This window comes from Syngnathoides biaculeatus, chromosome 13 (assembly GCF_019802595.1).
Source record: "Syngnathoides biaculeatus isolate LvHL_M chromosome 13, ASM1980259v1, whole genome shotgun sequence".
NCBI classification, from domain to species: Eukaryota; Metazoa; Chordata; class Actinopteri; order Syngnathiformes; family Syngnathidae; genus Syngnathoides; species Syngnathoides biaculeatus.
The window spans coordinates 10,439,254-10,459,714 of NC_084652.1; the positions used below are offsets into that span (position 1 = coordinate 10,439,254).

The window sequence follows — 20,461 nt, forward strand, 5'->3', positions numbered from 1 at the left end:
ATCGCAAAGAGGATTTTTCCTGAGGGAAGGTGTCGTCGGCAGGCTGTAACAGAAAGGAATAAAAGGGGACATGGCAAGATGCAGAAAAAAAAAAGGAGTCAAACGTCCCAACAGCTGGATTTTCATTCAAATGTTTACATTTCTCCAGGTGGTGGACGTTCGGTATTTAGCGTTCGTGACACGCAAATTAATAAGTTCCAGCGAGGGGCCGTTTTGTTTGCAAGGTCAATAAATGACCGCGGAAGTGTTTGAGTCGCCGGGCCAGTTTTCCAGTAAGTGTTTTTAACCGAGGAGGGCCGCTTCCTTCTCCCCGCCGCCCGTTTTCGAGGAAAGAGAGGCCTTTCTGTGGCTTTGAATGGGCCTTCCGCGCTGCCCGCCGGCGTCTCTCGCTGACACCTCCTCAAAGCGGTCGCCGAGTGTCTCCCCCCCGTCGGCCAGACTGGAGGTCAGCGTGCCAGCGAGAACGAACAGAAACGCTCACACTGCGGAGAAAGAGCCGATTCTCTCGCTTCACCAATGGCGCTTTTTGTCTTCCAACTGTTAACAGTGGCGCCGCCGCGCCCTGCAGACACTGTATGGATTCATGCGTTCGAGACCCCTCCCCAAATGTGACAAACGTCATTTTTAATGGGAGGAACGGAAGCGACAGCGACGGCAGGTGAGCCGCAAGCATTTCAAAAAAACAAGAAGGGTCCAGTTGCTTGAACTTAACCTTTGCGAACTGCGATGACCTTGCTGACTTGGAATCTGCACAGACAGAAAGAAACTTCTTGTTTCGAAAGCACGTTCGGCATTTTAATTGACACTAAGTGAAAAATTACTTTTGCTATTATGCTGCGAGGGACGCGTACTGACACCATGTGTCGGTATCGGGCCGATATCGACTTTATTTGGGGTTTCGGCTACTCTCAAAAGCTGCCGATACCAGTCACCGACATATTGATGGCAAAACAATCTGATGTCGAGTAGATAGTTGACACTACACTGCGGCAGTTCGACACATTGATCAACCGCTTATGTGTCAAAAAGAACAAAATGCCCTTGTTTGCAACTTATTTTTAGTTTTAAAAGTATTGACTGGATCGGTACTTTTACCTGTTTTCGCTACACACCCATCCCGACTATTCATTGCTAGTTTACGGCACTGAAGTGGAAACTAGCATAAAAAAACGGTTGGTGATGCAGGTATTTTATCATTTTGGTTAACATCAGTTTTATGTCTCTACTGAAATAGTAATAAATCATTATAAATATAGGGGGCCACGGTGGATCAGCTGGTAAAGCGTTGGCTTCACAGTTTTGAGGTCCCAGGTTCAATCCCGGACCCGCCTGTGTGGAGTTTGCATGTTCTCCCGTGCCTGCGTGGGTTTCTCCGGGTGGGCACTCCAGTTTCCTCCCACATCCCAAAAAACGTGCAACATTAAACGAACACTCTAAATTGCCCAAATGTGTGATTCTGAGTGCGGCTGTTTGTCTCTATGTGCCCGGCGATTGGCTGGCGACCAGTTCAGGGTGTACCCCGCCTCCTGCTCGTTGACAGCTGAAATAGGCTCCAGCACTCCCCGCAACCCTTGTGAGGATAAGCGGCAAAAGAAAATGTATGGATGGATTATAAACATGAATAAAATAATATTGACTCATAAACTACAGTTGTGCATTGTATCATTGTTGCTTTGGCTTGACGAGTGCGTTTAATATCATTTTCATCACATTCGTGCAAGCACGGCAACAGTATGTCAACGACGGCTGGCAGGAAGTCGAAGGTCACAACACGCTTCCTGTGTTGCTTGCGGTAGCTCGACAAAATGTCGCAACCGACTGTTATTTCCTCTTCTTCGTCGGGTACAGTGAAAGAAGTTCACCATTTCAAATGTTTGCACTCCTTTTGCGCTAACACAAGTCACAGGCCCGGCCTGTCAAGTAAAGCCGAAGTAGTCTGAGCTTTCAAAACAAAAACAAAAACATACATACGACAAGTGCAGGATAACACAAAAAAAAACAAAATATCTTTTTAAATATCATTTTGAACCCAACAGCGCCTCACAAGAAAACTGGGCTTTCGCTCAAACGCAGTTGTAGTTGTGTTTGTGGATGTACATTTGAGTCCAAAGTGGACTCACATTCAAAGAGGTCAAACTCAAGGCCCGGGGGCCAGATCCAGCCTTCCACGTGATTTTATGTGGCCTGCGAAGGGAAATCATGTGTGTCAAATTGCCTAATTATTGTTCAAATCTCTACCAAAATTTCAAATTGTCATGTCATAAATGATAACAGTGAGATATTGCAAGCATTTTTCTATGACCAAACATCAACAATACCTAAAAAAGCCATTACCCTTGATTTCTGATTCCAAAACTAGTTCATAAATTTATTGAGTAAATATGATGAGCCGATTAAATATTTTTATGGTTTCAGTTTGACGGCCCTCTGAGGGAAACTGTAACAAAAAATTACTTTGACGCTACTGACTTAAATGTTTGGTATTAACAATATCGCCTCCCCGAAATTTGATCTCCTCCACAAGACATTTAAGATATTCCACTTGACGATTTAGTGCTACTATTCAATCCTTTCTGATTTTGTTTTTTTCCCCCCTCTTTTTCTTTTTTTTTTTTGTGCTGCACTGTTGCAACAATAATCCCATTTACAGAGCCCAGGTCTCAATATTTCACAAATTTTTTTTAACAGTATTTGACTTATGAACTGTACAAATTGGTTGCTGAACCGTCATTTCAAAACAAGCAATCTTCCCCTTTTTGCGGCTAAACTCGATTAACCTGAAAGTTTCCATTAACGCGACACGTATGAATCGAATGGATATCACTAGTACTGCGTTATGTAGTATTTGTCATTATGCTCTTCTGCTTTTGTTTGCCTTATGATGTGAAATTGTGCTGTCGATTCACATTTTTGGTCCACTAGAGGGCAGAAAGGTACAATTTTATACTGAGGGCTTTGAAACTTGGTATTACTGTAAAAAAAAATGTAAACAAACACGAACAAAATAAGTTTGATTACACACATTAGTTATTGTATTTTTTAATTGTAAATTAATTAAATATAAACGCAATCAATGCATATTCCAAATAAAACGAGTTATTTAACCTAAAGATGTAATTATTTAGAATTTTTAAGTGATTACATAGGGTACATTTATTGATGTTGTTATTACAACAGAATAACATATTTAGCTGAGGATTCTGTTGTTAAATACACGATTTTTATACATGAACAACTTTTTGCTTTTATGTACCGTACAGTTTACCTGTAAAAAATAACAATAAATAAAAATAAAATAATAATAGTAATAATAATAATAATAACGTCATTATCCAAGCCGCTTGTTCTCACAAGGGTTGCAGGGAAGCTGGAGCCTGTCCCAACTAGATTCGGGCGAAAGGTAGACTACACCCTGAACTGGTCGCCAGTCAGTCGCAAGGCAGGTATCGACACCACATCACTGAGCGGGAATCGATCCCACGCTGCCCGCACCAAAGGCAGGCGTGTGTACCACTACACATCTGTAACATATTCAAATAATAATAATAAAATAGAATCAATAATAATTTTAAAAAATAATGAAATCATGTCAAAAAATGTAATGGTGTGTAATTAAAATAAAAGGTTCCCAAGGTATGACATCATTGCATCATCTGTTTCAGGTAGTGTTACCAGAGCAGATTAAGTGCAAAAAAAATGTTTTATTTCTTTTTCAGCTGTATGCTGATATTCCGGACCGAAATATCCCTGTGGCTTTGCTTGGCTCGCCTCCCAGACGAGCGGGTTTGCCCCCACGGCGCTCAGGCAGATTCCTCCTTTGTCTTCATTTGTCCGTCCACTAAGAATAAAGGTGACCTCAAAGGTTTGGCGTACGGACGCTCATCCAGTCATGGCTCCTGTTTTGGGTACTGCATTTTGTCATATAGTGGCTGGGGGAATTTATATAGTTTATCTTGTTGATTGAGCCATTCATCCATTAGCCGCTTATCCTCACAAGGGTCACGGGAGTGCTGGAGCCTATCCCTGCTGTCAATGGGCAGGAGGCGGGGTACACCCTGAACTGGTTGCCAGCCAATCGCTGGGCACATCGAGACAAACAGCCCCACTCACCATCACACCTAGGGGCAATTTAGTGTCCAATTACCGGAATTTCAATCCTACAAGCTGCAACTTTTTTCCACACGCTTTCAACCCTTTGGTTTGTGCGGTGATGCGGCTAATTTGTGCAATTTTTCTAATGGCGCACTCGAGCGGAAAAGGTAAGAATGAGACCGGTGGAATATATGTGCAGAGGAAGTGACCTATACCGGTCCTGTGAGTGCTACACTAGCTTTAGCGCTGTGCTAGCATGTTCTTTGGGATGTGGGAGGAAACCAGACTGCCTGGAGGAAACCCACGCAGGCACAGGGAGAACAAGGAAACTTCACACAGGGAGGGCTGGGATTGAACCCGGGTCCTCAGAACTGTGAGGCCAACGCTTTCCAGCTGAGTCACCGTGCTGCCATTTTGCTTGATTGAAAAAGTTCAAATATTGACTCAATTTGCTCATATCACATGGTCATAGGTATTCATCAAGGAAGGAGGCCTTCAGTTGGACAAATTCATTTTTGTAATTTGATGTGTTATACATTAGTCAACGCATTCATTCCAATTTTTGATGTAAACTTTCCATTTCTGCTCCACACGCCAGAATTCTGTCCCCGTCTGCAGTTCAGCGGCAATTTGAGAAGCTTTACGGCTCGGGTACGTACACTACTAAAATTTATGCTATTCATGGCAAGTTTCTGGAAACTTGACAAATCCTCTAGTGACTGCCATCACTGAACTTTTCAAGCAGGTGTTCGTTGAAAGCTTGCGGAAGTCCATCCAGAAGAAAAGTGTATAGAGACCTTCGGGCCACCCCGCCTCCGTAACACTTCTAATAATATTCAGTAGATGCCATCGTCATCTTCGGCGCTGCATCGTTTTGCATTTGCTTTGAATTCTCAGGCCACATGACGAGCCCAGCGTGAACTGAGCTTATTGAAGATGATCCAAAAAGCAGCCTGTCAGCCTAAGGGAGAATGATCCAGGCATACTGTATGTATTTCGGGACAGCCCCCACAGAGGTGGGCTGGTAGGGTGTCCAAGCTGCATTGCCGCTGTCACACGCCCATCCAGGAAGGACGAACCTATGCCCGCAAGTCCAGAATCCCGCCAGCTGTCCTTTTGGAAGCTTTGTATCCAGTGTGGTGCTTCGGAGGAGCTTTTTTTCCATGTCTGCTTCCATCCAGGCGACCGCCCAACTTTGGTGCCATAATGTTCTACAGGTAGCACACCATAATGCGCGTACCTTGGCAACCTTGACATGTGCTTTTTCCAGTTGATATTTCAAAGGAGGTACTGCGCATCAAATAGTGCCTTTAGGTTGGTTTAATTTTCATGTGCAATTCTGGCAGCTCAAATAATTTGTATGTTTTGATGAACAGGTAGCGTTCTTCCTCCACTCCATCAAATTCCAATCACGGAGCTTCCTTCTTCGCGCTAATTCCCTCCATAATGAGTCTCGATGTAAACGAAAACATTTCAGCGCAACGGAAAGTGCGAGGATTTGAATGACAAATGAGAGCCAGTAGATTTGACGTCAGAGGTGATTTTTATGGAAAATCGGGGGACTGTCTGCAGTCACGATTGGTTGTTTTATTTACTGTAATTAGGTTCTGTTGACATACATTTGCAGAAGGTTGTCACTGAAATGTAACAACCTTTGTTTTTCTTGTGACTGGAATAGTAATTATTCATCTGTTTGTAATTATCATTTTTACTTTCCTACTATTTGTGCCTCTCAATGCCTGTGAATGAGTTTGTGCTTGTTTTTTTTAAAGCAACTGTAATTTTAAACCATAATGATACACAACCTGAAAATATGAAGTGATCCCCTCTGGGGGTCTCAACTGGCCATTTGTCTATCTCAAATCATCTTTTCCCATTGAAATAAATGGAAATGCTATTAATGCGTTCCACAACCCCCAACAATCATGGACCAAAAACTACAAGATATAACACGTTAATAACATAAAAACAAACAGGAATAACAGCGTTAAACAAATTATAGACATGAGCATATTAAGTTTATCTTTCTGCCATGAGCAAGGCTGAGCCACTCCCAAGAGGAGCCAGGCCACCCGTCACTGTCACAGCTGTTTCGCATTGGGACTGTAATTAGACAGGCATTTAAGTTGATGACTGCCAGTTCGTTGCCTTGCATCACTGTGTTGCATTCAGTTCCTGTGGGACTCTCCGCTTCTACGTGTAAGTTAGAGTAACCCTAGTAGCAGTGATTCTGTGCCCTTTTGTTTGATCCTGTCCTGTTGAGTTGTTAGTTTGCCCCATAGTCATCGGACCTTGCTGCATGTCTTTTGGATCCCACCTAGCCTAGCGTTACTGTAACTCTGCCTTGTCGGACTGCTACACCGTGTACGACCAAGTTTCCGGAATGAAGTACATTGAACATTATGCCTTTGCCTCGAAGTCCTGCATTTTGTCCGCCCCCGTACCGGAGGTTCGTGACAGCTTCAATTCAATGGACATTGTGTACCTCCTTCTGGTGTGCGTGTTTAGTCTCAATGCAGTATAATACAGTGGGACAGTAACAGCAAAATCAGATGAGTGAGAGCTTGTATTACAAAAAAAAAATCATCTGAAGTTAGGTTACTGCCAAGTTATCATTATACATATATAAAAAAATGTACTGCTTACATTGAATTGTATCTTTTGTGTGTATTGTGGATACTTTGGGCTAATTGAAACACATGGAAAATACCTTTTTGTTGTTGCTATTGTTATTTACTGGATTGAGCAGAAATGTGAGTGAAATGTGTCTTTTTAGATTCAACACCAGACTACATGGATGAGGTTTTTTTTTTGACTAGGGAGTGATTCCATGTAGCATCTTTCATTTCCAAATGAGGGGTTTAATGGGTCGCTGCCCTCCAACAGAGGCAACGAATGACACAATTTTGAAGAAAGACCGTTTTATGAGCAATAAAAGGAAAAGGATGATACCGAGAATGATGCAAAAATCATTTTTGAATTTGTTTTACTCCCTGGGAATTGTGCAAACTGACTTTTTTCCCCTTTTAGCAAGCCAGGTCGACTAACCGTTTCCCTGGCCTTTTATGCTATGCTAAGATGAACGAGCTCACCGCCAAACCATTGCGTGATCTAATGATTCGTTTACCCTTTATTATTATCCAAACTGTACAGACCATCTATTTTGTGAACAGGTTTATTGCACGCTACTAAATCTTGCCCTAAGAGCATTTAAGATGAGCTGCAACCCCTTTACAAATTAAAGAAGCAATAAAGTCAACATGCCCGAAGTCCAGACTCAGCCTCTGAGTCGTTTATCATGTCGTGTACAACGTGTGTTTTATCAACAAGTCACTAATGGAGGCACGGAAAGTTTTGTGTATGCACAACACGCGGTTGAGTCCGTCTCACCTCTATCAAGCCTTCACACTGTCTTTGTGTGCCATAATTAAGACGTGAGATGAATTATAAAAGTGCTAATTGGGGTGATTCTTCAAGTCTTATCAACTGGACGCGCACACAAGGAATGTTGTTAACAATCCTGCCAAATTCGAATCATTGCAAAAATTGTCACGTATATAAAATCCGGTTTCAAAATGGTGAAAAATGAAGTCCATCTCTCCGCTTTAAAAGGGTGTGCCCACTTAATGCGCTGTAACCACGTCGCACTCATCTGTCAACATTTAATAAAATGCAGTAATGACGGGACTTCCAGTACTTCAACATGAAAAAATGGATGCTACTTTGTCCTGTATCTTTATTATATGCTCACACATAACTACGTTTGAGCTGCAAAATTAAATTTGTTTAAAGCCTCGAGTGGCTGGTACATATTCCATCGGGGCTTTATCATGCCAAGACAACAAGGCACTCTAAAGCACCCACGCCAGCCTGAAACCCGCGTTCATGCTGACTGTCTTGTCAGACTTAAAAAAAACATAAAATTGCCCCCTCTACTCGCTCTTCCCTGATTCTCTGAGTGATGTGCGAGCGCTCATGGCGGACAGCGAGGCACTCCCAAACAGCCACGTCAGGGGAATATCCGAAGGGAGGATGAATTTTTGGGGTGTAGCTATAACTAGTTAGCTAACTGCACAATTTTGGCAGATTACAAATGATGCAGACAAAGGTGCTCAAATTCTGATATAGTGGGGGCGGAGCCATTTATGACTTGAGCCAAAGTGCGTCACTGGGCACCATTTTAGCCACGCCCCCTAAATGTCTCGAAATGGTTAAACGCTATATCTCAGTATGCGCTCAGTCTTTGCATGTTTTCAGCAACTATCTTTTCACATAATATTAGTATTAGCATTATTTAGAAACAAATATCTCAACTGACGTTATTGGGTCTTTGGCAGCATGGCTAATAAGGGTAATTGTGTTTTTGTGCGCGGTCGCCGCACCGCGCATCACAATCGTCTGCCGTCAAGTGGACAAGCTTATTGACTTGGAAGCGGGAGGGGGGAGAATTTGGATGTTTTCCGCCCTGTATGTTGATTCTGAGAGGGGCGAGGAGAGAGCGTTCCGGGAGGAAAAACCATTCAAGCTGGAAGTGGTCCGGAGCAGGGAATGTAGGACCTGCAGCATCCGTGACGTCACTCGCAGCTTGGTAAGGCTTTCGCGCCATTAATCTCAACAGGAGGTTAGCGCTGATAAGCGGCAGAAATGAAACCCAGTGGAACGTATGACATTATTATTTTAATTTGGGTAGCACAATATTAGGCAAGGAAGCAGATTTGGGAACTAGAATGGTAGGAAGAGCCAATCAAATTAGGAAAATGCAATCATGATGGGATATTTTGGGGGGCAAATGTCGGAAGTCACACAAAACATCACCACAGTGGGTGAAATTGTCGTTTCAGGGAGCATCAAACAACTATAAAATGCTCAGTGTTTTGATTTCTCTTTGACATTTTTCCAACACCTGCCCCCACCCCCCAAATGTAACACCAGTTCAGCAAACATCACAGGGAAACTTCTTGTCTGTCAGTGTGCCAGGATCCCTCAAATGAGCTCTCGTTTTTCCTCTCTTTATCTTTTTTTGTGTTATTTTTATTACAAATATTCAAGAAAAAAAAGAACTACCATGAAAATGTAGAATATGCACTTTTGCTTTGACATTCAAGTTTAATTTCTTCTGCGAGCACGCTCAAGACTTGCATCTCAAATTATTTCTGTCCATTGAAATGAATAAGGTGGCACGGTGGCTCAGCTGGTAAAAGTGTTGGCCTCACAGTTCTGAGGACTCGGGTTCGATCCTGTCCCCGCCTCCGTGGGTTTTCCCCAGGCACTAAGGTCTCCTCCAACATCCCAAAACATGCAACATTTAGTTGGACACTCTAAATTGCCCCTAGGTGTGATTGTGAGTGTGGTTGTTTGTCTCGATGTGCCCTGCGATTGGCTGGCAACCAGTTCAGGGGGTACCCCGCCTCCTGCCTGTTGACAGCTGGGATACGCTCCAGCACTCCCCGCGATCCTCCTGAGGATAAGCGGCAAAGAAAATGGATGGATGAAATGAATAAAAAATGCAATTTACTCAGTTTTATTTGCTAATTAAGCTGATTCGCTGCAGACCAGAAGAATTACTATGGGAATTTTATCGAATAAATCATCAAAATGGACTATATTCGAGCTCAGAGGTTCCCCGGCATCGGAATGCCGCCCACTTGTGAACACGATTTTCAACGCGCTTCAGCACTATGAAAGTGTTGCGCGCTAAACTTGTTATCTAACGGTTGTATTTGGTGAAAACATTAGCAGCTCTATTTAAGCTTCACTAACAGATGTTCCACGCAGTGTGATGTGGAAGGTCAGGCCAAACCGGGTATTAATCTGACCCCTCGTGTCCAGAACGCACACAGCTTCATACAGAGTACGTGCAAAGTCAGTGTTTTTTTTTTTTTTGTTGTTGTTTTTTTTTTTCCCCAGGATTGTCTTTGCGGCCAAAATTGACATAAAGCGGTCAGAAGGTCTGGCTGGAGCAATTAGAGCAGCGAACTTGGCCAATGAGTGAGCGGCTCTGTCCTCAAGGGAGTCCGGATGAGAACGCAACGTCATGTTCTTCTTCACAATTTGGACTGACTCATTTTGAAATGGGATTGACGGTGACAAGCGTTTTGTGCCTCGCGGCTTCAACGGTGGGAGCTTGAGGACGTGAACTGTCGGGTGGCGGGAGGGATCTGGTCAGTCTCACTATCAAGTGCCTACGGTGTCCACGTCAGAATCGATCAGTCATCAGGAAAATGCATCAGAACAACCAAACTGTGAGATATTATTATGAGTGCCCCCCCCCAGCCCCAATCCACAGTTAAAAAAAAAAAAAAACACATGGGCTGACCTTGCAAATATTATTATTCCTTGGCAGTCAACAAAAACATGAATAACAAACACAACTCCAAAACTCATTGCAGTGGTCACTTTTACAGTTGACGAATTACACTGGTGAGTTTTCATAGTTTCCAAGAATAAACAAAAATGTAAACGTTTTTTTTCTGCTAAAATTTAACGTGTTTAGTTCCTGCAGTCATTTCAGTATCTGGTGTCTGCTTGTGTGCTCGGTAGTAAAATTAGATCATCTGCCGGGACATTAACGTGTTCACGGTCGCACTGTGCCCCTATCGTCATAACGCCAGGCCGCCCCCAGAGGGGACGTCCCTCACTTTCAAGACCACCTTTAATGACTTTTGATCATTAAAGAGCCGCTGTCATGAAATGGATGATTTTTAGTATGTTATTAATGGAAAAAACGGCAGCCGGTATGAACCCATCCATTTTTTCACCACAAAACATGATTTTGACGTATATGGCTTTTTGTAACTCCTGGCATGAAAATCCTCTCGAGGGATTTGATTTCGAGAAGAAGCAGGAAGTGACATAGAGAGGAGTAGCGCACTTAAGCCCTTCGGCCAGCTCCTTGTAATGCTGCTTATTGCTCGAACACTCGGGAGGATGGATTCACTCATCATACTTTTCAAAAAGACCCAATTTGTCATGAAAAATGGATCGCTCGGGTGCAAAGGACAAGAGCTTCGTGGGTTCCAAATGACAGGTAGGTGTTTATTCAGCTACTTAAAAAAAAAAAAAGTTGGGTGGGGGGTGGGTGTGGGGACGTAATCCTCTCAGAATGTAACAAAAGATCTGCGCACCTAGGTCAGGGGTGCTAAATGTGTCGATGTACCCGTCGGCGCGTAGCACGACTTCGGACGAGCTGCCGCAGAAGCTGTGCCTCGTCCGCCACGATCACGGCTTCAGCCGGGGTGGCTCATCGTGGCCCCGAGCCGGGCTGCGGCGGCGTCGTCACTTGCGGGCGGGGTTGTTTTTATCACCGCTGCGTGTAGGTGGATCGGATGGGGAGGCGGTTTGGCCGTCGTCGTTCGTGGGCAGGATTGTTTTTTTATCACCGCCACGTGGAGGTGGATCGGGCGGGGAGGTGGTTTGGCAGCATGCGGTTTGATCCGCATATCATCTAAATATGGCTCGAAACGACGGGCTAATATTGCTCCGGTCACTTCACTCGCTTGTGAGATGTTCTCTTCTTCGAAAAGAGCTTCCGTGTCAGAAGGGGCGTGTTCGTTTCCCACAGTAGGGGCCACAGCATGTTTCCAATGGTCAATGTCCCAGTGTGACGTCACGGAGAGGAGATGCAGCCAATATGGCGACCACTTGGATGTCGAATGAGACTTCCGCAACTTTGTGCACGGATGACGCGCTCTCAGCTCATTTTTATTTTTTCATTTAGATATTGAAATGAATAATCTTAATCTTACATGTATTTTTCATTACAATATCTAGTACCTTCAAAAACGCAATGTTCTGACCAAGCAATAGGGGATGGGAAAATGCTGACGAGGCCAAATTTGAAATCTGATCGGTTGAGTCGCGTGAGGCAGCACAACTGATTGTACTTAATAAAGTGACCATGTATGATCGATGCTTACACCCTCTTGTCAGCACGTGTGAATATCGTCCTCACTCCCCAGAAAGCAGACGCTTGGGATAAAAACTTCTTGCCTGCCATTGAGCTGCTTTATTTGTTTATTTACTTTTGAATACACAGTACGTACCTTCATATACACACACACACACACACACACACGGGAGTGTTTGCCCCCTTAAAACACAATCGTGAGGATATAAATAAACCGTTGGCCGGGAGGTGCCTGAGTGTTGAATGAAGCATGAAATCCTGCATTGTCGCATTACAGCTCAGTGGAGGGAAGGAAAGCAAAGACGCCGCCGTCAACCGCCGACTTCATCATGCTTTATTTCACTGGCCTGCCCGCCGACGTGTACTCCCTATCTGCCCGTGTCTGGGGTGACCTCCTTTGATTGGTACTCTTCAGCGCGAGGGGGACGGCGTGTCACAGATGGGCGGAATCCTAAAGGCTAATTGCGAAGAGGTCAGACGCCGTCGCCGAGCGTTTGGCCTCTCAGGGTATTAGCCAAGTAGAGCGTTCTAGGGGGGCAAGTTCGCGAGTCGGCTCTTACGTATGGCACCTTAGCATCACGCCAGAGGTGTTTTCCCGTAAATAAACGACTTGGAGGCCGCCTCCTCTCCTTCCTCTCTCTCTTTTTGAGCGTGTGGCACCACAGAGCAAAACGCCGCAGTTCTTCCAGCCCGACTCTCTCCCTCTCGCTCTTTACGCTCGGCACATTCGGCTCGAGCGGGCTCCTGCGCGTCTCGGATTCTCCCTTTCTTTTCTGCATCACTCCAAACCCTTCCCGGGGGTCCTTTCATCATCAAGCCCAGCGCTCTCGCCCGCCCACGCCGGGCTCGCTAAACGCCTTCCGGAGGACTTTGGGACAGCACAGCTGGCTGTCGGGTTTGGGGAGACCTTTGCGGAGACCCGTCTCTCGAGGGAGGATACGCGTCAGTCAGCAGTGTCGTCTCAGACACGTCAATGTCGACTCACTGCATGTAAGGACACTTTTATTGGGAGAGACTTGTGTTATGTAGATGCCGCATTGGGTTTTTGCCTGTGGAAGAATGTTTGAGTTTTCCCAGTAACTCTGTTCCTGTTGCTCCATGTACATGTGAGGCTATTTGTGCTCTGGTCGTTACGATGACAGAAATAGGAGCAGGATTCCACATATGCACTAGTAGCAATGATTCCAAAATAACTTTTTCAAAAAACAAAACAAGCAAACAAAGTGACAGGTAAAGATAAAATCCACAACACGAGGGGGTCCCATTGTGAACTCAATTGAGGTCATCTGAACTATCTGATCTGTGTTCCTATCTAGTTTCGTACATAGTCAACTCCAGTTTATGGTGGGATGCATCTAGATATATGAAAAGCCACAGCGTAGACTATTGTATATAAAAAGATTTTTTAAAAAAAAAAGAGTGGTAGAAATACTGCATTGCAGCAGTCATTTATTTTTGCACCATGGAGCAATTTCACCTAAAGAATATCTTAGCAATAAATACGTTTATAAGTAGTGATAGGGGGGAAGGTGGGGGGATAACTTTGCTAAACTGATGTCAAAAATAGGTTGAGACAAAATTACTGGCTCGAAGCTCCGCCGTGAGTCCTAAAAACAGTCCCACCCGGAACAACGATTACACCGCCCCAGCCCATGTTTCTTATAGACATTTATTGCAGACGGACACAGAGTTGGTCATACGATAAACTTTGGTAAAAACAACAACGGGCCGTCTGTAAGTAGGTTTTAGATGTTGTTCGATGTGTAATGTACATATGACATGATAAGCATGAGTACTCTGAATGTTAGTTGGTATTTTTAAACGTAAAATGGTATTCCCTGGGACGCTAATGCTAACCTCGATTGGTAATAATTTAGAATTTAGCATTTTGTAGTCTACAATACTTTACAACAAATGTATCCCGTTCACTCATTACAAACGTGCCTGATTGAAGTCCATCCCTCATAAATAAGGATGTTAAAGGATATATATATATATATAATAAGGATGATAAACAAGCAGGTTAGTAGTTTTAAAAAAGTAATTGTATTTATGCATTCATTTTCAGAATAGTGTCAATGGGTTGATAATAATTTGAATAAATTCTAAAAAGATTTGATTGTGAAAACCTTACTCTGACGTCTCCAATATTGTCTAATATTGCCAATATTCTCTGATATTGGATAATTATTCGGCCTCTCCCACTTTTCGGAGATGCTCTCCAAACACATTGGGGGTTTTAAATTCATTTTTGCTCGCTTGTGTGCTTACTTTTCCCCTCATATTTCGTGACAAAGATGAACATTTTGACAAAAGCACAGGCGGTACGCCCTATTTTCAGATTTTTAGACTTTCTGGTACGCAGTACAGACCATGTAAGTCGTCTTTTTGTTTTTACGTTTAGATCTGGTCAAATCAGATATTAACTAAGAAATATGTCCAAATATTTTGAACCCCTGAAAATGTGCATCAACTGGCTATGACTAATCATATAGGATTAATGCCGTATTTTTATGAAATAATAAAAACAACACTCTATGCGTCTTCCGAAATATTTTAACATATTTTTTTCACTTACTGGTGTTGAGTGACTCTCACATATTTGTGGATTGACTTTCATTAATTCACAAATATACTATTTTAAACTAGTGCTGTTATTTGCTCAAAAATGCACTTTTTCTTTTGTGCTCAGGCCAAAGCAATAAAGATGTTACTTTGACACCATCTTGTGGTGTCTTGCTGCCAAGTAACTATACTGAATTAAACTGAAGTGTTTCATTTAGACAAAAGTAGTGCTTTCCTGCCATCTTTTGCGATCTTGGTGTCAAGGGACTGTGTCGATGTAAATTGCGGAGTTTCAGTTAGACAAAAGCAGTGCTTTGCTGCATTCTTGTGGCATCTATAGGCAATTATATTTCTTTTGTGGACACGTCCATTCCTCACAGCTTTTTGTGGGAACACTGTATTAAGGCAAAACTATTCATTAAAGGATTTGTTTTCAAATAACCAAAGGGCTTGGCAACCTGATTAAAAAAAGAAAAAAAAATCCAAATAGCTCAATAGGATATTAGCAAGAGGCAGGATCTAAATTGGGTGAGCAAATGCCGACATCATTAATCGACATGAGGCGAATGCAATCAGGCAAAATGATGTCATCCCTTCCCTCTCCTTCTTTTCTCACATTTTCAGGTGGAGTCAGCCTTTAGCAGGATCTCACTCGTAGGTCTCCCCAAACCAATCAGGACTGCATGGCTGTGACGACAGCTTGAGTTCCCCCCCTACGGTGCCTCAAAAAAAAAAAAAAAAAAAAAGACACTCATGCTCCCTCCTTCCAGCCTGTGACCTCCATATGAGATACCACAAGTCAGAGCAGAACTGGCCCGGACTTCCAGCGTCACGTCGTCATAAAAAGGAGCTGCTATCGCGGTCTCGGAGCTAGCTCGAGGGGTCGCGGCGTTGGTTTGCACTCACAGCCATGCAGGTGTCCTTTGCGTGCACAGACCATGGGCTGAAGGCCCCGCGCAACGGCGAGCACAGCAAGCAGAACACCACCAGCCCCAAGACCACCAGCCAGGCCCGGGCCCGCTTTCGCACCGTGGCCCTGATCGCTCGCAGCCTGGGGTCCTTCACTCATCGGTACCACCACAACCTCAAGGAGTCCACCGCCAAGCTCACCGGCATGAAGTACCGGTAAGAACGCCTCTCCTCTTTCCTTCTCATTTCTTGCGAGAAAATCGAGAACTGCGGAGTAAGCTGACTGAGTGCAAACACAAGACACTCTTGGAGAGAAAATGATGAACGCTGGAGGTCTGATTGTGAATTTGAAGATGAGCAGTGACAGGCGTTAAGTGGGAGGATATGGGTGAGAGTCCGCCTTGTCTGCGGAACAAGTAGAGGAAGACGTTTTGGCAGATTTGAATGCTTGCTTAACAGCTGAATGTGAAGTCGGTGAGCTGCAAACTAGAGCGGTGATGCCCAACCATCGTGCTATGCCAGATCATCTGTGGCAAATGAGCCCATTCAATTCTTAATTTTATGACTACCAATAATGTAGCTCACATTTTGCACGAAGTGGATTTGTGATTCAATTGAGACGAGATCAGTTATTTTTTCAAAACAGTCAAACATATAAATACAAAATGTAAACACTTCCAAGTATCTTTTTTTTTTTTTTTTCCTGATAGGCTAGGTTAAATTATTTCTTTCTACTTCCTTATTATGAGGCATGTCACATCCCATTTTGACTGAAACACGATTTGGTCGTTGTGTTGTAAAGGGCGGCTATTCGTCATTGTCATCAGTATAAATGGCTGTGCATGAACTTGAATTTGTACACGCTGATCCACTTGTAGGTGATGCAGGGTTGACATGGCAGTGACAGCGATGCTATTCTGCTTATTAGGGGTGAAATTAGGGGTTCCCAAAATTTCCGGTCCAGGAAACCCTTAGTGGGGAGAAAATTTCCCAATGACCCCATCATAGTAACTGTAACATGGACCCGGAAATAATTGCTTACTTTCCAAAAAAAAAAAAGACCATTACCAATTCATCCATCCATTTTCTGTACCGCTTCTCATGACTAGAGTCGCTAGATTTTTCTTCTTGAAGAAGTGTTTTTCCTGTTGCAAAAAAAAAAAACCATGTTTATTAATGCAGGGATTTCGTATTTATGAAAGTTTTTTTTTTTTTATTTGTGCCAAAGATCACTTAGGGAGGAGTAATTTGTTTCTTTTGCTTGTTTTATTGAAGCACCAATCCCCATATGTATATGTGCACTTTTTTAAATAATAGGAAATGATTTTGCGATCGTGTGTCTCTCATCACCAGGAAGTGAGGCTTTTGAACAAAGAGGTACTAATTTGCTTGGCAAACCCTCAACTGAGCAGATGATTTACGTAACAATATAACGCCAAGCGTAATACAGCCGTGTTTTGTCGAGCCCTCCGCGTGTGCCCGAGTGGGAGTTGTAACGAGTAAACAGCGTTGGCTTATCTCAATGAGTGGGCTCTCAACTTGAAATTCGTGTTGGCTTCCAACTTTTAACACACATTTCGGGACTCGGGACCCAATGAGAGGACGGAGATTGTAGTTCGTCAGAAAAAAAAAGTGGGACGCTTGGGTCAGATGATGGAACCAAAGCAATTAGGAGAACATAACACGCACACGCAGTTGAATGCGTGATAAGCGTCTGTTTGTCACACCATCTCATCTCGTTTCCATAACGATATGGAAATTGCAGACCAGCACCACACGAGCGTGATGGCCAAGATTGTGTAAAGACTTCCAGACTTGAATCTGGCACGTCTAGTGCATCCGTGTCACACGTACCGCTGAACCACTTATAGGCGAATAGAAATGTAAGGACTAAGTTGAATATTACAGAAGTGATTCAGGATTAGCAAAACAGTCTCAGTGCCACCATATAAGGATATACCATTGTTATAAAGGGTTTATGAACTGTTTATTATGCGGTTATAAAAATAAATTATTTCCAAGACGCTAATATATAATGTAAAATAGCGTTAAGTCCTGACTTTATGGTTTTAATAAACTGATTTACAAACCTACTAACTGTATCCAACACACAAACACTACAGTACGTACAGCATTTTCTGTACAATTTATGCCTGCAATAGTTGTGCTCAAATGTTTAAAATATGTTTTCATATGGTGAAATGTGTTGAAAGCATGTGGGAGGGGTAAAACTAATTTACATTTTTAATCTGGTTTTCACCTACTCTCTTCCCGTCTTCCTCCCCATTCAAGAAATAAAAAACATTTGAGATCTTCCACCTGCTCTTTCTCTGACAGAAGGACTTGTGAGCGCTTTTTTTGCGTGTGTTTGTTTTTTGTAACCGTTCGTACTGACATTGCCGGCTTCCACGCACGAGGCAATAATGTATTTGCACTGGATGCGCGAGACACAGTGGGGGCATCCGAAGGCGTAGGAAGTCGAAGCAAAAGAAGATGCCTAGCATAAACTAATAATACCACCACCTGCAGCGTTTTTAGTTGTCATGGCGATCCAAAAATAGTGCCGCTTCAACTGCAGGGTCCCTCACGCGCAACCTTCCATGGCAGTTTGACCTTTTCTTACTCATGGGAGAATAAACACAGGCAAGCACTGGCCCAAATATATGACGTAGTCCAGGATGAAGCTGCTGGTGGATTCAAAATTCTCAGGTTAATTTCCACTTCCTGTTCGTCCCGCCACGCCGCGACATAGTGAACAAGTGGTCAGGTCGTCAGTCTGCCTCACGCTTCTGAGGTTTTTGATTGGAATCCCGAGTCCTCGGGCTTTCTCACAAATTCCAAACCTATGCAAACTTTCACTTTTGTGAGCAGAAAAGGCCAGACAATAAATACTGATATTTAATTTCTCTTTTCTGGCATATTTATTATTGGAATCAACCAGAAGTCATTAAAAGTAATCAAAATATGTTCCTTTAATATGGTGATACTCATATTATGTTGCTAACTACATTTTTTTAAACAGTTTGTTAGTACTAACATTGTACCTGAATACATTTTCAATCTCATCTCATCTTTCAACCCTGGTTGTGGCAAATATTTTATATTCTGTTTGTACGCGTTGCTGCTCCATCCATGTTAAAGCAGCAGTTGTTTGAAAGTAATAATTCATTCATTACCATTTTCATTGTATATTAGCATTAAACTAGTGGATGAAGATATTTGAGATCTTTTTTAAAAATTAATTCTCGGTAATAAACCCTGCAGTTGCAAGCCCAAATCATTAAATTCTCTATCAGCAGCTGTGTTTTTTTATCTTCTTCATGCTTACATGTTACCTTTGTAATTATAGTCTATTTGCACAAAAAATAATAAGGCCCAGTTGAATCTACATTGAAAAGTAATACACTTGTAGAAGACAATCTGTGTTTCAATTAGAATGCAAAAAGTGTTAAAAGGTTTTTGCTAATTTCACTGAGAGCAAGGACATCGCTATATTAGGGGCGGCCGCTTGCTGTAGGCTCACATTATCACAGCTCAAGTGCTCTGTCCTGTCACACCAGTTACATTTCTTTTTTCTTTTTACATAAACAGCATGAGGCAGCACGGTGGGTCAGCTGTAAAGTGTCGGCCTCACAGTTCTGAGGTTCGATCCCGGCCCCGCCTGTGTGGAGTTTGCATGTTCTCCCCGTGCCTGCGTGGGTTTTCTCCGGGCACTCCGGTTTCCTCCCACATCCCTAAAAACATACATTAATTGGAGGCTCTAAATTTCCTCTAGGTGTGATTTGTGAGTGCGGCTTTTTGTCTTGATGTGCCCTGCAATTGGCCAACAACCAGTTCCGGTTGTACCCTGCTTCCTGCCTGTTGACAGCTGGGCTAGGCTCCAGCACTCCTGCAACCTTCGTGAGGATAAGCAGCGAAGAAATTGATGGGTGGATGGATGGATGAATAAACATAATGTATCTTTGCGGTGTGAGGTCAAAACATGAGCTCAGTGAGCATCTGAGGTCTTAACCCCAGGTGTATATATGTATGTTTTCTTTTCAGTGGAATCTACCGTATCTTCCATCCATCCATCCATCCATCCATCCATCCATCCATCCATCCATCCATCCATCCATCCATCAATTTTCTTCACTGCTTATCCTCACGAGGGTTGTGGGGAGTGCTGGAGCCTATCCCAGCTGTCAACAGGCAGAAGGCGGGGTACACCCTGAACTGGTTGCCAGCCAATCGCAGTGCACATTTAGACTAACAGCTGCACTCACAATCACACCTCAGGACAATTTAGTGTGTCCAATTCACATTGCATGTTTTTTTTTTTTTTTTAATGTGGGAGGAAACCCAAGCAGGCACGGGGAGAACATGCAAACACCACACAGGCGTGTCCGGGATAGAACCTAGGACCTTAGAACTGTGAGGCCAACGCTTTACCAGCTGAGCCACTGTGGCGCCCTGGAAGACCATTATTAGCATTTTTTTTGGTGTTGTTTCAACTGTGCTCTAATATGCCACACAATAGCACTAAAGACTTGACTAATAGGTAACTATTAATCGGTGTCAAGGAAGTACGTTGAACTGCGGGAGCATGATTTGGAGACACCAGTTGTATTTCGGGGAGGAGCTAAGTTTAGCCTAGGTTGTTTGTGGACGTTCTGGGGAGTCTTTGCCACATGAGTATGCATATCAACATGTTCAAAATCAAAAATATGCTAGATTTTTTTTTTTTTTGGGGGGGGCGATAATGTTGTGAGATGCGCTTGAAATAATGTTGGACTGTTTTGGGATCATAATTGGATGGATAAACCATTAATAAACCATTTAATATAGGCAACTATAAACATTGTTAGGTAGAATGTAAAGTGCAGTTTTTTTTTTGGTTTGTTTTTGTATGCCATTCGCAAAGTTTCATGACCGTATAAGGATTTTGAGAGAAGCTTCTTGCAACTCTGAATTAAATGTTAAAAATTAGAGCTTAAATTCAGAAACGGC

The 20,461-nt window shown here is 43.1% G+C and overlaps 1 protein-coding gene across 2 annotated transcripts in view; it reads left to right on the forward strand.

Annotated features, from left to right (window-relative positions):
- The first annotated feature begins 12,754 nt into the window (after nucleotides 1-12,754).
- kcnab1b (potassium voltage-gated channel subfamily A regulatory beta subunit 1b) overlaps nucleotides 12,755-20,461 on the forward strand; it is a 35,814-nt gene continuing 28,107 nt past the window's right edge. The window contains exons 1-2 of one of the 2 annotated variants that reach the window (XM_061840078.1): nucleotides 12,755-12,988; nucleotides 15,188-15,688. In XM_061840078.1, coding sequence (XP_061696062.1) covers nucleotides 15,474-15,688 — 215 coding nt within the window. In that variant the 5' untranslated portion in view covers nucleotides 12,755-12,988; nucleotides 15,188-15,473. Of the gene's footprint in view, nucleotides 12,989-13,595; nucleotides 13,733-15,187; nucleotides 15,689-20,461 lie in introns of those variants that run through there. The other variant, XM_061840079.1, reaches the window with a different exon arrangement.